Below are 20,250 nucleotides of genomic sequence, written 5' to 3' on the forward strand. Positions count from 1 at the left end.
GAAAAAGGCGATATTTGGTCACAGTCTAAACACAGAGTGAAAAGTGAGGAGATTTTGATCCATTGTGAAGATTTATTCCCGCTTCAGTCGCCAGGGGTGGGAATTGCAATCCAAAATGTTTAAATACAACTCAATTAGAGGAAAGTAAACCGTGACTCTGTAAGCATTTCGTCATCATCATCATCATCGTCAATTTTACGGTGTATTTTGTGTGTATTTCGTGAACACAAATTAGAGGCCTCAAATGATCATTTTGTGCATATTGCAACCACAAATCTTTCTTTCCACGTCATTGATACACGATGATTATTATAGTTGTACTGCAGTGGCGTGAATCTTCACTGTGAGCCAATTCAACTATTTTGCTCCCTCTCTTGTGTATGAATGAATAAGATAATCGTAATATTAGAAGAAAAAAAAAAACCTCTGAGTCCAATGCGGCGCAGTTCGACTTCTTACAAACACACCAAGCAGCTTATACAGAAAAATTTACGAGGCGGCGAGAATGAGATGTGTTAAGGTTAGATCGTGATGAGATAAAGTGAAGGCTGGATGATGTAACTGCTCGGAGACAATAAGAATAACGTCGGTGCGAGATATGCAGCACACATAGAAGGTCAGTGGAAGTCTATCAACTATTTACAAGCATGACTTATTGTAAATAATAACGGGTACAAAATCTTCTGGCGTTGCTCTTGATAAAGCAACGTCTCTCTGATAGTGTCAATGAAAACTGAGCATGATTAGTTTTTTGAAAGGCGTAATATTTGATAAAGCGCCTCGGATGAACGTCATCGCAGGTGTACCGAATGCGTTGGTACATTTCTCACTGTCATTAAAAAAGTTCAATAATTTCATGTTCATGAGAATTCAAGTATTATTCGCTTTACACAATTGAAAGATTTCGAGTTTCTTCGGAGTGTGTGGTGATTCTATTCTCTTTACGCAAACACTCCAACACCCGCACACACACGCACACACGTTTATGCTGACATTGTGTGCGTGCAACAAAGACGTCTTGGCGGCCCCTCATTATAAATACATGTCATTGGATCACAGCTCGTGTGAATCCCCGAGTCTGCTGCGCTCTAAGTGGCCGTGACTGAGCCCTGAATGGGTGGCCGAGTGACAGCTACACCAAAAGAGCCAACAGTGCGTGTGTGTGTGCGTGTGTGTGTGTGTGTGTGGGGGAAGCGAATACCATGCCCCCTCCCCTCCCTTGATCCAGCCTATGGGAATGAAATCTTCCCAGCATGACACAGTTGCGAACTGGCTGCATGTTATACACACATACACGCTTAGCACACATTTGATTAAATACAGTACACAGGGCGGTCCAAATTTAGAGTTGCATACCTTTATTTTAGTTCCATGTTATGCTGCAATATGGCATCTACTGGAAGAGAGTCCCCATCCAAAACCTTCGGGCTTCGGCGTCATCCCTATAAAGCAGACACAATATATGCATGTGAATATTGTCATATGCTCTTTTACTTAGTGTTTCTCAACCGTAATATCTATGTTAAATTCCGTTATAGTCAGTCCAGGACGTCACGCAATTATATGTTGGCATGAAGCTAGCAAATCTTGCGGTGGTTTGCCGCATTTTGCCAAGTTGAAGTGCTGAGTCGCGTATGAGCGAAGGAAATGTGGGACAAAAAGTTTCTTGCTACCTCGACAACAAAGTAGTGCTGGTTCACAAGTACGGTTTGAACAATGCGCTCGTGCGCATGTGCTTTTGTGTGTTAAAAGAACTCACACGATCTAATTTTGCAGGCAAAAAGTGTCTTCATCCCAGTGGAACCACAAACCAGGCCACCGTATTGTTCTTTGCTTCTTCGTCAGCCTCCCTGCTCATTCGCGTTTCATTTGAGTGAAAAAAGATTGCAGCTCTCTGCGGGTACAACTAAGTTTCCCCTCGCCATCCTCCTTTTACTTCAACCTTGAACCTGCAGCGATAGGACTTGGACTCAACTTAAAGTCTGTTACCAAAGAAAGTGCAAATGCATAATGCCTCCTGAAGCCCCCTCCCATGCCTCAAATACTAAATTTCTCACAATGTATTTTCCATATTTTCTGGACTATAAGACGCACCCGCATATAAACGTCAAATTTAAAAATTCAATATATTTTCTTTTTTGATTGACACTCTTAGAGAGGTATTAATTTAATAATGTGCAGTTTTCGGTGGTGTAGAACTGTACTACATCATACTGAGAGCTTTGTAACAGTTTGGTTACCCAGGAGATACGGCTTTAGATACAACCCTCAGAATGATCTAGTACACTGCAAACTGCAGTCACAATCATAAATATATTGCTCAATTTTACATTCAAGTGGCGACTGGATGTCCTGGATGGATTGCATTCATAAGTCAACGTTATGAATACGTATATTCTTCATATCAAGTGTAATGTGAGCTTGTTATGTGCATGACTTAAAAAAAACAAAAAAAACAGGCGTATCACGTGGAATATCCAGCTCTAGCAGTGACACGAGGATGCTATGCAGTATAATGTGCGCTTTTGTCAAAGATCTGAGCCTACGTCCCAAAAAAGAGGTAACACAATGAGAAAATGGTGAAATAGAGAATAATGGAACGCCTGCGAGGGAGAACGAGAGAATGAGGGACAAAGAGAGATTTGAGCGTTCCAAAAAAAAAAAAAAAAAAAAAAAGTGTCAATGCCGAGCCTCCTTTAGGCATGAGTGAGAAACAATGAGGCCCCGTGGTGTGCGAATGGTCGGGGAAACGCGCATACAAACACGCCGACACACACGCACGCACGCACACCCCACTGAGCCCGAGCCTGTGCCAGTGAGACAGGTCTATGGGTCCATTGAGGGAGCGGCCCCTTTCTGTGGAGCTAATGAAGCCTGCAGCCACAAGCATAAAGAGAGCTCAGAGGTATAGCCGTGCGCTTCTTCAGCCATTCACTCACTTCCTTCCTTTAGCACCCGCCTCGCTCAAAATGAATTAAGCTGGACGTGCGTACAACTTTTAGTGGACGGGCTCTTAGAGAGAACAATACGGCATCATCGGCATCGTAAACACTCAACTTGGTCCAAATATTCCACTTTTCCTTCATGTTGTTCTTCCTGATTATTAATAACATGGTGATTATCATTTACGATGGCGTTCAATTGATCGGGATCGGTATTAGGCCCCTGCCGAACTTGCTGATGAGCTGATTATTTGAATCAGGTGTGTTGCAGGTGGCAAACTTCTAAACCATGCAGGAAAGCGGCGCATGTGATTTAAAGTCTCTCTGATTATCGGATGTTCTCGTAATGACATTTTTTGGTTGTTGTTCTTTTCTAGCAGATGCCTGAAGGTTTTAAGCTAAAACTGAATACTATTTTGAACTGTTCATAATTCTCTTGACCTCGTTTGAAAAATGTTACTTTTACCTTATGGGATTTTTTTTTTTATTTATTTAAGGATTTTTGCAATTCTTTTTTTGGAGGGGGGGTCTTTGTTCTTGATCATCACTGAATCATGGCTTCTCAATTCATTCTTCGTCATATTGTGAATGCGGCAAGATGAAATCGGGCATCTTGTCACGACTTGGGAGAATGCTTAAGATTTTCTTTTTATGCAAGTTCCACATATTGCTATTGTTGTTCACGTATGGATGATTGCCAACTTCCTCGGGAGATGGATGAGTCGTCTTGGGCAGAATGAATGGACAGTCAGGAGTCTCTTGAACCCTGCGACCGTTTTCTTTGTAGACGGAGCACGCTTATTGTACCAAGCCCAAAATTTTGGAATCACTTGAAAGGCAAATAGGGGACATTATGTCTTCCAATCAGTTGATGAAATTCATGGGCAGCTTGGAAAGCTGGTTGTGAATTCTGGTGCCTATTTTGACTTATAAATAACAAAAATGGAGAGGTGAATATTTTTTTTAGGTGGCACATGATGTAAGAAGTTGGAGAATCACTGGATTAAAAACAATATTGGAAAAAAATACAATGAATATATAAATATAAATATTTTCAAAGAAAAATGATTACTTTCAGGGAGTTAGCCGGGCTTGCTTATGTGCTTCAAGACAGCTCAACACAGAGAAAGCTCGTCTGCGGGGTGACCGTAGACTTTCAATTTTGGTGACGCCACATCTCAGTCTGACCTTTGCGTGTCTAACGCGCCGACGCGACTCCTCCTTAAGTCTAAGTCCGGCCCCTCGGATCAGCCAGACCGAATGAACAATCAAACGGGGGCGGCGGCTTCATTAGCATGGTTCGAGGCCCAGACGACAAGCAAACAACCAGACAACCTCTTCGACCGGCCTTGACCTTTGAACTGGAGGCTCCTCATTCACCTGCCACAACAGCAGTCTCGCCTGCGCTCGGCCGGCTCTGCTCTTTTCTCTTCTGTTCTGCCGGCATTTCCCACGCTCCGCACATTCCCAGTCTATCACAGCCTCAGCTCGGCAGTTTTTAGCCGAGACATTATGGAGATTTGCCTTGTGTCTCTTTGTGTTTCGCCGTCTGACACTTGACATCCCGCCGTATTGACTGCGCCCAACAATGAATATATCGTAGAAGTATGTCAACTTTATTTATAAGGCAATTCGCAGACAGGACTCACAAAGCGCTTTACGTTGTGAAAATACAAAGTCACTTTTAATTCAAGAATATAACTTGTACAATTAAAACATTTGTTTAGACAAGCATTTCTGCATGTAGTTTTTATTTTTCTTCTGACTTATTTTGTATTTGATGTCAAATCTAAAACGGGAGTCAGTATCACTTTTTTTTTCCAACTTCACATTCATCGTATTGAATTGATTGTTACGCTCTTACGCCAAACGGCAAAATATTTAAGCGTGCTGACATTTTGAGTTCATGTTATCGCTTCACGAGCACATGCTGGACCTTCACGTAGTGACACGATTCACTTAGCAAACTGACTGTACTGTTTAGAAAATATATTTTGAATATCTGAAAGGTTATTGTAGAAATTAATATTTGACTCTGACTGAGAGGACATCTTAGGCTTGATAATTACACACGTGATGAAAATTACAAAACATAAATGTACATATTTACTCTGCAACCAGTCACTGTTTCATACATCATCGACAAAAGACAAACGCTGGTCGTGACGGCATCATTCTTAAAGGGGAAGTCACCCCGCATTGAAAGAAAATTGGTGCGCTGATTTTACTCAATTTTATGTCAAGTGGCTACACAAAACTAAATCGTCTGGATTTAGAATTTTTAAGTAAATGCATTAAAAAAAAAAAACTGGATCCACATGATATTATTTCATGCAAACACTTCATGAAATAAAATGGAGCGCTTTATGACAGGATGGAAAGCAATTTTAGGGCCATGTGCCAAATGTTCAATATGATCATGAAATTATAATATACATCCTCTAAATAACTCATTTGACGAATTTTATAATGAGTCTACCTATTGTCAGTGCTGTCGGAATGTTTAGTGAGTACAGATAATGCCCAATTGACATTTTTCAAAATGCAGGTAAATAAAAACGGTTATTTAAGCGGGCATTCCTGCAAATCTAGATTCTTTTGATTTGTATTTCAGGGAACTTTACAATCAATTATATAAATGTATCATGTTCAAGGAGAACAGGGAATGAGTGCATGATTCGGAAAACTGCCATAGTGTTCCTATTTGTTGTCTGATTAACTCCACCTTCTACCCACAATCCTTTTCCTCGACCGTGCTGTTTATTCTCCATTTAGGTGCACATGAAGGGTAAACTCGTGACGGCCTTTCCCTTCCTCTTCCTGATCGTTTACGATTGGTCGGAAGCACCAGCTCATTGGACGAATCCCAAGTGATGCGGCCAGCCAGAACCTAAGAGGAGTGTTATTTTCAGACATGTGGCATTTGAGCATCTTCCTACTCTCTTGCGTGGAGAGGAAAAAAAAAAAATCTCTGGTGCCTTGCAGCATATGGCCGCCCTTTGCCGCTTTATGCAAATGAGCGAGATGCAGACGCATGTTCACAAACGCAGACAAACGACCCCCCCCCCCCGCCATCACCCAGCCTCTCATTAATGGTCTACTAACACCAGACGCCCCCCCTTCTTCTCAAATAATACCCTCTCCACTAAGCACCCCCCCTCCGCTCCATCTTTCGCTCCCCCGCACCAGTCTACGCTCTCTCCAACCAGACACCCCAAAATGCGAACCGCCACCCCCCTCCCCTCCTCTCGCTCTCTCCTGCCACCAGACATGTGATTCGCGTGACCGCCATTTTGCCTCAAAACTGTACCGCACAGCAGCTGCCTCGATGGGCGAATGCAAATAGGGGCGACCCCCGTCGTGTGAATTAATGAGCTGGAAATACGAATCTTCCAATCCAGTGTCGACATTATATCAGTCGTTGCCGCTTTCTAGCCTGTAATTTCACTTCCCGTGATGCTTCCAAGCTAAAATTTCTCCCCGAAAGCGCCTTATCTATACGTTTTCAGGCACCCCCAAACCCCCCGCAAAATCAGCCACCTCGCGATGTGTTCACTGCCATGGTAACCAGACAGCCATGTGCATGAAAATGAGACTTTCGTGGGGTGTCTGCCTGGAGTTTGTTGAAGCCCCGCTTAATTAGAGTGTGTGCTCGACTGAGCTACCTTTATTTGCTTAACGCTTTGCTTTCTTTGTTTTTTTTTGCCCGTTCTTTACGCGGCTCTGGGAAAAATTACCAGCTCGCTACAAAGTGATCAGTTTACACCAGAAAATGCCATGACAACAAATCTTCATAGCGATGCAAAGAAACAGAATATTTTGCTGGCGTCAAGCCGAAACCTCCTAAGTCGCAAAGTGGTAAATTTCATGTTTTCACAAATCTGTACTAATGGTCGGTCTGCATGTGTTGATGTTTTTTTAAATTTTTCATTTATTTATTTTTTGCAAATTATTCACCAATCTTAAGTGTTGGAAATGGCTTGTTCTCTTTGATAATGCAAAGTTAATGGTTAAGCAAACATGCTGTTTTGGAGTCTCCAAAAAAGGGATGATTTTGGAGATATAAGGATTTCAACCAACGTCAGCAATATTATTAACTATAATGGTGGGAGCTGATGACTGAACTTAATCAATCCAACTAGACTTAAAAAAAATAAAAATAAATCCAGTACAGTATATTTTGAATTGCAGTTCAGTTGTATTTAACTTTGACGTACACAGCATTTTCATTCAAGCTTTCAAACTGTTTGCTTTCAAATATTTGTATTGTCTTTTTTTAATATTATTCAGATTTAACATGTTGTGTTGATGACAAACTTTTACGCCACACAGCCCATCTGTAATATAATAATACATATCACCGAAAAAGAGAAAATGAATCGATGTGAGTATTTACTATGGAAGTCGAGTCAGACTGTGGGCGCCTACATTTTCTAGCAACATTCCTAAAATTTCAGGTGAGAGGCCACTGTGCTCGGAGTAAAAATAAAGTTGGCCCTGCCTCAAGTGGTACGTGAAGAATCACTGAATTAAATGTTGAAACTTTGTTTGTTACAATGGCTTTAATGTTTTGGTTTTTTTAATCTGACAGAGAACATTTTGTTCACTACAATTCAGTTGTATTTTTAACTTTAAGGTAAAATACTGCACATTTGTATCTGATCTTTGCAAACACTTTATTGTCAAACAATTATTGAGGTACAATTTTTTTACTTGACTTCTGTGCAATACATTTGAATTAAATCTAATTATATATCAAGAACAATGTTAATTTTCAAACTGTGATTATGTAACAGTGGCTTTTCGGAATAAAACCTTTGTCTCATATTTGATGACCCGTTTCTACACTACTGAATTTTAATATTGGTCTTGATAGTGGCACTTAGAACACAATGGGCCTAAAATTGATAATGTTGAAGTGCTCTTATTTTTCCTTTAAATTGTTTCATCTTGCAGAGCTGTGTGTGTACGCGTGTGCGTGTGTGCCGATGGACATGACAGAGAACTGTCTGCTTTAAAAAGAAAAAGCCTAATCTTTTCGAGAGTCAATTTGCATGCAGACATGCACACCATATGGCACACGAGAACCGCCGCTTTAATCTCACATTAACCGAAAAGCTACAAAAACAACAAACAAACACTAACTGCCGTGATTACACTTTAAAAAAAAAGAAAAAACACAAAAAAAACCGCCTCCTCCCTGTTGTCGCCGCGCATTCATCCTAATTATTGGCACAGACGAGTAACAATTTGGAGGGTTATGCAAATGCAATTAGCCTCCCATTTGCATCCGACAACGAGTAAAGCGACGCACAGATGGCAGAGCGCCGAGACGCGCCCGCCATCTTTGGCAGAGGAAAATCTGGCGGCCATTTTGTCTGAAAATGTGCCCATCTGGATGGAAAAAAAAGAAAACACACACACACACACACACACACAAAAATCCCTATGCGGCGATACAGCGATGACGAAGACAGCCGTTTGTGATTGGACCTCTGCGGTGTGCTCCTTGGTGGCACACACTCCTAAGTTATGATGTGAGTGTCTCTCATCAGCTAACATTTCATTTGGATGCGTGTATTGAGTATCGTAATTTTTGAGAGAAGAGAAAATGTTATGGGTGAGTGTTTAATCAGCTGAAAAGGAGAATGGTGGACAATGTTTTGTTTGGGGGTGTGCCTGTGAGAGGAAGTGGAAGCAACGTCTCCGTTAGTGGAAACAGTGAAGTTCTGAGTGGATCTCATGAGGCAGGAGTGATGGTTTTGGCGGAAATGTGGAGCGGAATGTCATCGGCAGGCAGTGGTACTTAAGCCCATAATGGCGGGTCATACGACCAAGAGAGAGAATTAGAGATGGGAATTGAAAACTGGTTATTTTTGTGAATTCCTAGGAAGTATTTATACACTTGCCTGTTAATTCCACTTATCGATTCCTTGAAAAGACAAAAAAAAAAAAAGAACATGTTTTGTTTTGAAGCTCAGCTCCTGGTTTTGATCGCTTCAAGTGCCTCATTCTCAGCTCACACCAAGGAGAGAATGATGGAAGGGTGAGGAGGGGGGAACATTTTTAATTGCTGATAATCGGCCGTCATGACGGATGTGACTCTGGTTAGGCTCTCCGGACTCGGTCTGTCGGTGGCGGTTTGGAAAAAGTGGCTTTCTATGATCACGTGGAGGGTATTTGCAAAACCACGACAAATATTTTCTTTTATCCAGAACAATGACTTGTTTTATGACTGAATTAGTTTTGGTTCAGGCTGAACGCAAGTTATATTGTCACTATTCCAAATGCTAGCAACCAACGCCATATATTGGGAAATGTATCCAGTGAAAAAAAAAACTATGGATGGCGCATTAAAAGAGAGGTGAGATCCTGGCAGGAATGATGAAGGTTGCCCTCAGTCTCAATGTTTGAAATCCTGTTAAGCAATTGGTCTCAAAAACCCAAATATTTCCTTTTCTAAGGATTAACAGGAGTGGAACCAAGGCACCCCGATATCTTGTAACATACCAGTACTCAAAAACTGCATTAAGAATTTTGGTCTCTTGACGTTCTTTGAGAATAAAGTTGCCATTCGAATTATTGCATCTCTCACCCAATTGATAAAGAATCGGATAAAAAGTGTCAATAATGGAATCAGACTCACTGGATTCCTATCAATTAGCATCGGCATTGAGAACAGGAGGGAGGCCTAGAACCGAACCCTGGAGGACAACTTGGGTTGTAATGTATTGCAATGTTGTTCAGAGTGAGATGCAAAAAAGAACTTACCACTGGAATGAGAGGAAGGTGTACCATCGCTGCAGTCGTCCTGTTTACTGTTCAGTCCATTTCACATCATGTAGTAAAAAAAAATAAATAAAAAATCTCTGGTTTGCACACACATTCGTACAGCTCACAATAGTGATAGCAAACCAAGAGTGGAGGGGAAAAAAATAAATATCAGTCTTTTTGTGAAATGTTGGCGGAAATAGACAGCTGGGGATGGAAAGAAGTCAAAAGTCCCACACTGGTTTTGAAAGAAGGTGGGGAATATGTCAGTATTTTGCAAGGGAAAAAAGATGAAGAAGAAGAAGAAATATCCCTCCTGGCAGTGCTTCTGTATTGGAATCATTTGAATCGGTGAAGGGGGGTGTGGGGGATCACCCTCAGCAAAACCACACACAGCCAAGTGAAGACGGGGTCCAGTCCAGCTGAGAGGGGCCGCACAGGGCCCGTCCTTTGTAGGCCCATCGGCCCCCGAGGCCACAGAGAAGCAGAGGAAACCCGACTTGGAGGCAAGCATGCTTCGTATTGATTTCTCCCGCAGAGGTGCTTTTAGCCTTCAGGGCCCTTCTCCATCCTTCCCTGCCCACTCACTAGCGTTCCGCTCAGGCTTCATGGGCTGAGCTGGACCCCTGGTTGGAGGTGCGGGCCACAGAAGGAGCGAAGGAAGAGCCCATGGCAATGATGATGAGCTGCATTGGGGTCTTGGAGTTCAGTCATCAACACGCATTCATCCAGCCTTGCAACCACCCACCCGTGTTTCCATCTGGAAAAAAAGAAGGAGTGTTTTACAAAATCTCACCTTTGGCATTCAGCATCCCTCGGTTCAATGCAAATGCAAATGCAAACAGTAACACTTTGATTAGAAATATGTGGGAAGAAAACGCCAACTTGCTCTTTTGTAACCTGCCCCTAGGCGCTCACCGCTGCACGCAAACAAATAAAAATGAGCTCTGTGTGCTCTTTGAAACACACTCTGTTCATAGTGGAGACGTTTACAATTGAATAGCAAGAATGGAATCAAATACAACTTGTTGCAGAAACAATGCAATACTGTAATGGGTTGAGCCATTTTCTGTTTAGCAGCACATTATATTACTAAAAAGACTTAAAAACGCACACATATGTGTGTGTGTGTGTGTGTGTATATATATATATATAGATATTTCCCAACCTTCTAAATGTTTATTACACAGCACATTTTAAGAATGCAAAATGCAGAGCTATTACCAAGCAGCAGGCTATTAGAAAAACGTGATCTACATGCAAACGATTGGTCGTAATCGTGCCACGGCCAATTACGACGGAAACTGGAATGTTGCCTAATAAACTACGTTAAAGTTTTCATTTTTATCCTAAAATTGGCTTACCTGAACTAGAATCCCGCGATACATTTTTTGTCAAAGGTCCTTGTTGATGTTATTGTACGAAGCGAAAGTTAAATCATGATTACTTCCTGTGACTTCCGCCGGAAGTAAACATGGCTAAACTTTGGATAATGAATGTAGTTAACTTTAACGAAGGCGTTAACATTTTATTTACCGACATTTTCTTGCTTGTCGGGTAGCTGAGCGCACTAAGCCGGCTCGTCTGTGACGAACTGAACGACACATTTGAATAACGCTTTGGTACAGAACGTTTTTCAAAAGCGCCGTTTGTTTATTAATGTGGATGAAACTGTCAGATACGAGAGTCGACGCGGGGATGATGCGCAGCCAATCAAATTATCGGATAAATCTACTCGGGCTCTCATTGGTCGATCTCACGGCCAGGAAACAATCACGCGCTTTGTATGAGTGCCGCTGGTTGTTTTGTGCTACTACTTGACGAAATAAAATTGAGCAAATTCAACAAAAAAAAAAAAAAAATCAGTGTGAGTACACCTGTTAGCAAATTGAGACAAAGTCATCATTATTCCATTACATACACTACTATACGTTCCCGATAGTGTGTTTGCTGATTTGAGTTGGCTGTTATGTGCCTGCTTTCAAAATTAAAAGTGAGGGGGGGCAACCAGAGTCGCCTCTTTCTGGCTTTGGCCTAGAAAGTGACGTTGGGTGACGATTCGAATACAATGCCCCCATTGAGCAGGTCCACGCATGGGTGTTAACTCGCCATTCCTTCACACACACAATAGCCCCCCCCCCACTCCAACACACACATACAAGAAATGGAGTGGAGCAAGGGACAATGTTGGTTCAGGGCAGCCCTCCTCCAGCTAGCAAGGAAGAATGGAGACACATTATCAAGTTTGGGAGGGGGGGTCAGTGTGTGGGGGAGTGGCGTTGGGGATTGGTGGTGCCGTGACCCGTGGCTTTGGACTTGACAAACAAAACAGAGATGTGTCCATGAACACAATTGCACGATGGCCTTGAATAATTACATGCGTCCATAAATTGCGTCTAGTTTTCTACCGTTACATTGGAACCGTTTAATGCACAACTTACATTTTTGCACGTATTAATGTAGTCAATTTTGAAAAAGAATCAAATTGTGAATTTTCTTTTCCCATGTCAATATTGCAATTTATTATCAGATTATTTTTGTCATAGGTCCACTAAATAAATAAATGAAAATTTATTTTTTTTAAATATTGAAATGAATCAGAATCCCCACTGATTATTTGAAAATTGCATTCTACTACATTGTAATGTTGAATTTGAATAAGTTGTAAGCTTCAACCTTCACGCACTGACTGCAGAATAGCCCGTTACTGGCCACTTCATTGGCTATGCCTGCAAAATCTTATAAAATTTAACATGACAACTATGACCAATTCTGCCTTTACCACAAAATAAATGCATAGTTAGCAGTAACCACAGTGTATGCTACCGTAACAAAAAAAGATCATGCTCCAATAATAAAAACTCAAATTCAACTCGTACCTGGCTTCTAAACCACTTTTTCCAAATTATATTTAGCCAAGGCAGAGATTTTACGTTTGAGTGTAGTGACCAATATTTACATTTTGACTGACATCACCCACAAACCAGCTGGCAATATTCCAACCATCCCACAGGCCAAAGAGAAAGATCACCGGCACCTGAGGGAGGCATTCAAAACCCGTGGTTACCACAGCTGTTTGTTTGTGAAAAGTACTTTTCGTCTCAGAATGGGCAAGAGCAAGGCGGACAAGAAACGAACCAGTGACAGATTAAACAATGTTGTCATTCTGTATGTAGTGGGTGCATCTGAGAAACTCAGAAGGATTGTATCGCCAAAATTATCACTTTTCAGGAAACACCAAAATGGCAAGTTTGCCCATCCATTAGCAATGTATCATTAAATAGAGCAAGCCATTTAAAAAAAAAAAACACTTTAGATTGGTCAATATTTTGTTAAGATAGCACCCACACGTGCGAACTGACAAATAGTATAGATTTAAAAAAACAACATAACTTTGTCTTGGTAAAATCAGCTATTTTAATGCTGAAATGCCATAGACGGGCTAACAAAGGGCATCGATGTAGCTGTGGTATAACCTTTTAAATAATTGGAATTTGAACACCAACATTATAGCAACACATATCACGCGGATTTATTCTTCATCGTCTACCAAAAAATCTGCAACTGACTCAGTCACTTGTTAAACTACTTCAATTGTCTCTATGTCAAATTATACTGCCCCTGGTGGCCAAAACACACGCACCACACAGAGCACAATGTGGTGCTGGACTCGATTAATAATATTTCCATTAATTTCAATGGAGATGAGAAAAGATGCAGTAAAAGTTAGGAGCACGGTCACGGACCAAATGAAACTCTAAAGCAGGGTTGTCCAAATCCGGTCCTCGTGGGCCACTATCCTGCATGTTTTAGATGTTTCCCTCCACCAACACATCTGATGATCAAAGTTCCCCTAGGGAATTGGATTTGGACACCCCTGCTCTTAAGTCAAGACACCACTGCACTAAAATAAGAATGACATGCGCAGATCGTCAATTTGAAGTGCTTGAAACCACACATGGAACTTCATCAGCTCCTTAAGTGCTCCGTCTTTACAGGAATCACATCCACCGCTGACTTTTTAAAACATCATGAAAAGCACCTCAGAAGAATATTTAACAAGCAAATGCTTCTCCGTAGTGGTAAGATTTTTGTGTGTGTGTGTGTGTGTGTGTGTCCGATTAGAACTGATTCTGCCAATTTTAACAACCCTCTGTTAATGCACATATTTATTTCATATTCGAGACAGCAAAACTCTCCTGGCAAAGAAAAGCTGGTAAATAGAGGCGGTTTATCTCTTTAAAAAAAGTATAAAAGAAGCTATTCCTGCAGCCGTGTAGTTAGCAAAAAGCCTCCATGCTGATGTAAAAGACTACAATTTTACTAGTGAACGGAAGGAACGAGCGACAAACCACTGCAAAATGAGAGGAGAAAAAAACGATTTCATCAGTGTGGGAAAAAGACTGTCAGACGGAGGAAATAGATTAGGAGGTTTATAAACGTGCGCTGGCAGAAGAGAATATCCAGGAAATGGAGTGAAAAGAGGAACAAGAGGAGGTTGTTTGTGGGTGTGTGTGTGTGTGTGTGTGTGTGTCTGTGTCGGGGTCCGCTCGGAGAAGTAACAAATGATGTCTGTCTTTGCTTGTCCGCCTGCATCCTGAGTGACACTTAACCACCTTGGCGGCAGCATGCGAGCGCAGCGGGCAGGTTGTCTCTCGCGCTTGCAAGCCATCCCTGCAACTTCCATCCATTTCCTTCTCCCCCGTTCCATCTGAACTGCACCTCCGACTCTCATCTGTGCGCAGCCACAGCAAATCGTCGCCCAAATCGTCGCCTTGCCTTTTTTGTCAAAATCTTTTCTTCCTCTCACTGTTGGTGATCAGCGGATGTTTTAAGATTTCTTGGATGAATCAACATATGGGGCGGAGTAGTAACACTATCAAAATTGGGATTTAAAAAAAAGAAGAAAGGAAAGCAATCTATTTTCAAAATATATAACAGTGAGTTTGAAATAACCCAAATTGGGTGAACTAGCTAACCCAGTGCTGGGTCGAAAAGGAACCAACTTGGTTATTTATACCCAACACATTGGGTTGAGAATTTGACCCAACCTTTTGATCTAATAATGTGTCTAAACTACTAAATATTGATGAGTTAAAAAGACAAAGACAAATTGGTTACCATGTTATCAAAATAGCAGTGGTTTAAAAAAATAATAATCCAAGAGGAAGAAGCAACAATTTGCCCTGTCAGGGGTCACCACAGCGAACAACTCGCGTGATATGTTTGACACAAGTTTTATTTGCGCTTCTTGATGCTAGCCACCTATTTTTATTCAGGTGTGAGACCAGCAGTGGTTGGGAGTCAACATATCGCGTAAACCGTCGTGCCTAGCGAGTCGCGACCCAACTGGATGATAGATTTTGCCTTGACCGGGATTTCAACCTCGATCCCCGTGTTCAAAGTCAGCGATGCCACACACTGAGCCGCCCAGCCTGTTGCCGAGATCGTCCAAGATGGTTGTTAAATTGACTTCAACTTAAACGAGCGGCAAAATAGTATCCAATGCAGCAGCCAGCTTCACCTGTTCAGAACGTCCAAATCCAATGAAGAAATATTAACCCAAACTTGAGTAAAAATAAACCAATCAACTCAAAATCCTCAGCTAACCCAGCTTGAGGGTTTGGAAAACAACCGAGCATTTTTAATTTCTACGTAATGTAGGAAAAATTATCTGACTTGGCAGAGAAAATCTAAATATTGCTAGCATCTATCTACCAAACACCCAATTGTTAAAGTTTGTCTTATACGTGATATTTGCTATCACATACGGTTGTGCGCCAACAGCAATGTGTTACCTCGTCAAAATCACGTTTAATCGCTAATTTAATTTGCAAAAAATTTACAAATTTTTTTTATGCTGTTAAGAACATGTTGCCACCACCAGCCATGCCCATAAATGTGTTGTGCTCTGGCCAAACCCATTGATAAGAGGAAAAAGTTTATTAGTTCGCCAAAGCTAAGAGGTCAAGTCATCATCCCAAACTCTATTCCAAAGGTTTAAGAGCCATAGACCTTGTGTGATGCAATTTAAAACAAAAACAAAAAACTATGAGCTGACTAGCTAGTGGAATAGGAGGAAATTAATTCCGTTCATGGCCGCCGGGATTCCTTCTGCACCGAAGCATTACAGCTATCGAGTTTCAACAAAGCAGGTTTTCTCAAATCTTTCTAACCCAGCAATTTTCACTCGTTTTTGTAAAAAAACTGAAATAAATAAATAAAATAAAAATACAGATTGTGTGAGAGAGTTCAGAGATTTGCTCTCAAACCTTTTTCAACACTTGAGACTAGTTAGTGATTTTAAAAAATAACAGAGCATGTGCGGATCTACCATTAATATTGAGTTGTGGAAAAAAATTTTTTACATTTACATAAAATTTTGGGGGTTTGAAACTCCACCCCAGTTTTGAGTTCCTTACAGCATCCCCCACATGTTTCTCTATACTCTGGCTTCTTCCAAAATTCCCCAAAATGTTGTCTTAATATAAGACTGAATTGTCCATAATGTGAACAGAGATGGCTGGCATCCATTCCAGGGTGGGACGTTCCCCCAAAATGCAACTTCTCTTGGTTTATTACTCAAAAACCCAAACATTGCCACGGACGCTAATCTGAGAACCAAACTGTTTTAAATAATCCGCATGAATTAGAAAACACTAGATATTATTTACAATTTATAACTGCGAAAAACATCAGTCAATAAAATGTGTTTGCCACAATGGAGGTAAACTAGCGTGTCTTTCAAGTGCGAGAAAGCTAGCTGAGCCGGCTAGCTAGCTAGCCAGCTAGCTATTTTAGTTATAGTTATAGCATAGTTATTTTGTAGTATGTCCTAAACTGTTTCTTGAATGACAAGGTGAATATTTCCTCTCCAAAACTATACCCAAACAATCCTCAAAGCTGTGAAGCTCCTCTTCTCGTCTGCGTTCCGGCCCGCTCCAACACTTCTCACTCTCTTCATGTGCACCGCTTCAAAGGTGGTCCTAAACAGCAGGACACACACTCGGCGAACAAACCTCATTAAGGCTCCATACACAGCGGCTGTGTGCTAACACTATAGCTGTCACGCATCCGCTCTCAATGCACATGACGTCCACAAAGCGTCTTTACAGAGCTAATTAGGAGGCTCCCCCTCTCGATTTGAAAGTCATCTGAATAGGAGGGAAAATGATAACGAGGAGGATGGATGGGAAAAGGCGGGAGAATAAGGTGACAAAAGAAGAAGAAGAGAGAGCTGGTGTGGAATGAAAAACAGCGAGAACTAAATACGGTGACTCGCCTCTGTGTAGCGTTAGCTTCTTCATGAGTGTAGCTACACGGTGATTGGTGTGCCACGCAGGGTTAGGAATGGGCGGAACAGACTCTCGGCGCCAAAAGAGCAGCTGCCGACATTTCTAAAAAGCTCCTCGAGAAGCTTTTAAACATGCGGGCAATAATGGAAAGAGCAAATCCTCCCTAAATGTGAGGCTGCTTAATACCTGCGTGATGATTTTGACCTTCGTTGCTTTTGTGCAGGCTAATTGTTTTTAGAGGAGCACAGCAAGGAAATGATGAGTGTTGTCCTATGTTTAAAATGTCTTTCAGCTCCTCCCTCAAAGAAAGACAGAAGGTCATGGCAATCTGCAAAGCATTTGTCACATCTTCAGAAAACCATCTTCCGCTTCTTATGTATATTTTCCCAACACTTAAAATTTGACTTACAATTTTGGTAGTTGACACACTACTTAAGAAAAATTTTCTAGTATATGTGCTTTTCTTGAGTTTTTATTTTTCTCCTTTATTTTACTCCCTTCATTTAAAAACAGATGTTTTTATTTGTAGATGTTTCTACTTTTTACTTGGTCAAAACAGGCTGGTTACTTGATGACAATAAAAAAAGAGGTGAAAACAGGAGTTGGGATCTTGGAGATTATTGATTGAGATCTCGGGGACAGGAGCAACATGGAGGAATGAGGATGACACAGCAGATTCGGAGAAAAAGTGTTTTTTTTATGTGGTCAGCTTCAAGAATGAATCGCGGCGGATGCGATTTCTTGTGTTGGAGTGCCAAAAAACGACCAGCTTCTTACATACAAAAAAAAAACTCAATTTAAATGACAGATGACATTGTGAAACGCGACGACAGCATTTGTTTGTTGCCAATTGTTTCAAAACCCGTGTAGACTGAAAACAGGTTTGATTGACTTCTTGCTTTAATGTGAACACATCAACATAAAAAAAAGAAAGACAGATCAAAGAGAATAAATTCAACCCTTCGGTATAGACACAACAGACGATTTTCAAGCATGTCGTCTCAAAAACGTTTCTAAAAAGGGTGTTTTTTTTTCAGAGCTAATTTAAAAAATGATGAAAAAAAGATTTTAACAATTTGTTGTAATTTTCAATAATGATATGAATCAACATTTTCAAGCGACACAAATGGAACTTGCTGCTCACTATTTTTTATTTTTTTTTAGTCATGCAAGGCATTGTTTTCTGGAGGCTTTGTTGAGTCCACAGACAAATTTTAAGTTCAAGTTGAAGTTATGACCTAATTGTTGTCTCGTCAGGCCTTTGCTGAAAAAAAAAAAAAGCGAGTGCAAAGCATTGTGGGGGGAATGGCAGGTGTCCCTATGTCACAGCGGCCAGCTTGTTAATTTGCACAACTTGTACACACACGCACACACACGCTCCCCTGCGTGTGTGCATGAGTGTATATATCAGTGATGGGACTTGACCCTAGCGAGTTGCGGCAGTGTTTGCGCGTCTTGCTGGGCGTGGGAAAAAGACGGGACCCCTTTTCACAGCTGCCTCGGCTGAGGCCTCGACTGCTGGGCCCCCCCCCCCCTTGGACCCCCTTACCCTTGTCCGACTAGACCCTCCAAACCCCCCCCTCCCGCCTCCCCTTCAATCCTATTCACGCTGCGGCCTAGTGGCTTTCAAAACCCCCCACCCCCCTCGACCCCTTCCCCAGTACTTCATAAATACATCTTATTATTCAAGCCCTTGTTTGCATAGAGATTCCAAAAAGATCTCCACTTTGCCCGTGAAGGCCTTTTTGGAGCGAACAAGTGCAAATTTCAGTTTAGTAATCTCCTTGTGTTAATATTTGTCTAGAGCGCTGTGTGCACACTTTAAGGAGAATTTGAGATATTTCTGCTTTGCTGCAAAAGAAAAGTTGAGCAAGCGCTTCGCCGGTGTGTATTCCATCTGCCACCGGCTATTGTACAGTACCTCACCCACTCATACATACGCACGCTGACACCCCCACCCCCACTCTCTGCAGCAGTGCATTACTGCAGAGATTTATCTGCCATCAGCCTGTATAATACGGAGGTTATAATTTACATCCACTTTAGAAAACAGCAGAGCGGGCCCGTTCCTTGCATATGCTAATCGCAAGCTTGGGAAAATCGGGGCAACTCAAAGAACTCCATACGAAATTTGAATAACTGAGCTTTCTATTGAGCGCCAAGGTTGTGGAACCATGAAGATTTGACCTTGGTGATAATGTGTACTTTGTGTTTAATTCTTAATGCTGGGGGTGAAGAGAAGAGTGTAAGTGGGGAGATGGAATGTTGTCTTCTGCAGGATTTACGTCAAGTAAAGTGTAAGCGGTGTTTTGAAGACCACAAATAATTTGTCCAAATTTACGGAACGCTGACGTGTGGGTTAAATGCTTCGCCGTGGCTGAATTATGCATCGGCCGCACACCTTTGTGCAAGCGTAGCTGACAATAACAAGGAGACAAGAGGTGGTTGTCGCGTCGAGGCATTAAGGACGAAAAGGACAGAGCCACCCAAATGCTCTTTCCACATGAGCAGGTCCAAAACGTCGGCTTGAGCCCGACTCCCGTGCTCGCCTAACGGGATAAAGGAACCGCAGCAAAGATTACACGGCCACCTCCCCGCCACCTACCACACTCGCTACCTGACAAATAGGATCATCGTGGTTAAAGGGATAAAACGCTGACTGCATGAGAATGAAAGAGGTGTGTGTGAGTGTGCGAGGAGGAGTGTAAAAAAAAAAAAATGTTAATACTTGAAAGCAGAAACAAATTTTTATTGCTCCCGTCATTGTTTACGCACTGTACATGACTGTGCAAGTCTAACACCATAAACATTTTCTTTGCTGTCTTAACAATGCCATAATGAGCGTATAAAACGAGAAGTCAGTCACGAGAGAGGAGACCTCCACCAAGGCAAGAAAAAAGTGGCTTCATTAGTCACCATGCAGGCTTACTTCAAATAGAAGGTCCCATTATGATTCTGGGGGGGGGGGCGGTGACTGTTCCATTGAGCCCCGTTAGAATACGCCTTTGCACTTATAAAATGCAGTATATGTGATGAGAAGATGATATTCTTTTATAGTCGTGCTGGGTTCATCTCTCTCTGATATTGGATTATCACTTTGCTGTCAGGCAAAGCAAGATGTCTGGTGGGTTGGTTAGGTGCCAGTTACATAAGCCAGATGATAACTGCCTGTCCATGTGTGCAAATAAGCCGACATTTGGAGAGAGCCACCAGGTTGTATTTCAAGCGTCTGCTTGCATGCA

At 41.7% G+C, this 20,250-nt stretch overlaps 1 protein-coding gene across 1 annotated transcript in view; it reads right to left on the bottom strand.

Annotated features, from left to right (window-relative positions):
* The window catches only part of LOC148326000 (uncharacterized), a 30,751-nt gene that overhangs the window by 1,280 nt on the left and 9,221 nt on the right, over nt 1–20,250 (bottom strand). Inside the window, exons 3-4 of the mRNA XM_088310267.1 lie at nt 9,714–10,473; nt 1,357–1,442 (exon numbers count right to left, since the gene is read on the bottom strand). Of these exons, the coding sequence (XP_088166393.1) occupies nt 10,438–10,473 (36 nt within the window). The 3' untranslated portion in view covers nt 1,357–1,442; nt 9,714–10,437. The remainder of the gene's footprint in view (nt 1–1,356; nt 1,443–9,713; nt 10,474–20,250) is intronic.

This window comes from Idiotropiscis lumnitzeri, chromosome 12 (genome assembly GCF_059441095.1).
Source record: "Idiotropiscis lumnitzeri isolate Australia: NSW breed Sydney's pygmy pipehorse chromosome 12, RoL_Ilum_1.0, whole genome shotgun sequence".
Classification (NCBI taxonomy): domain Eukaryota; kingdom Metazoa; phylum Chordata; class Actinopteri; order Syngnathiformes; family Syngnathidae; genus Idiotropiscis; species Idiotropiscis lumnitzeri.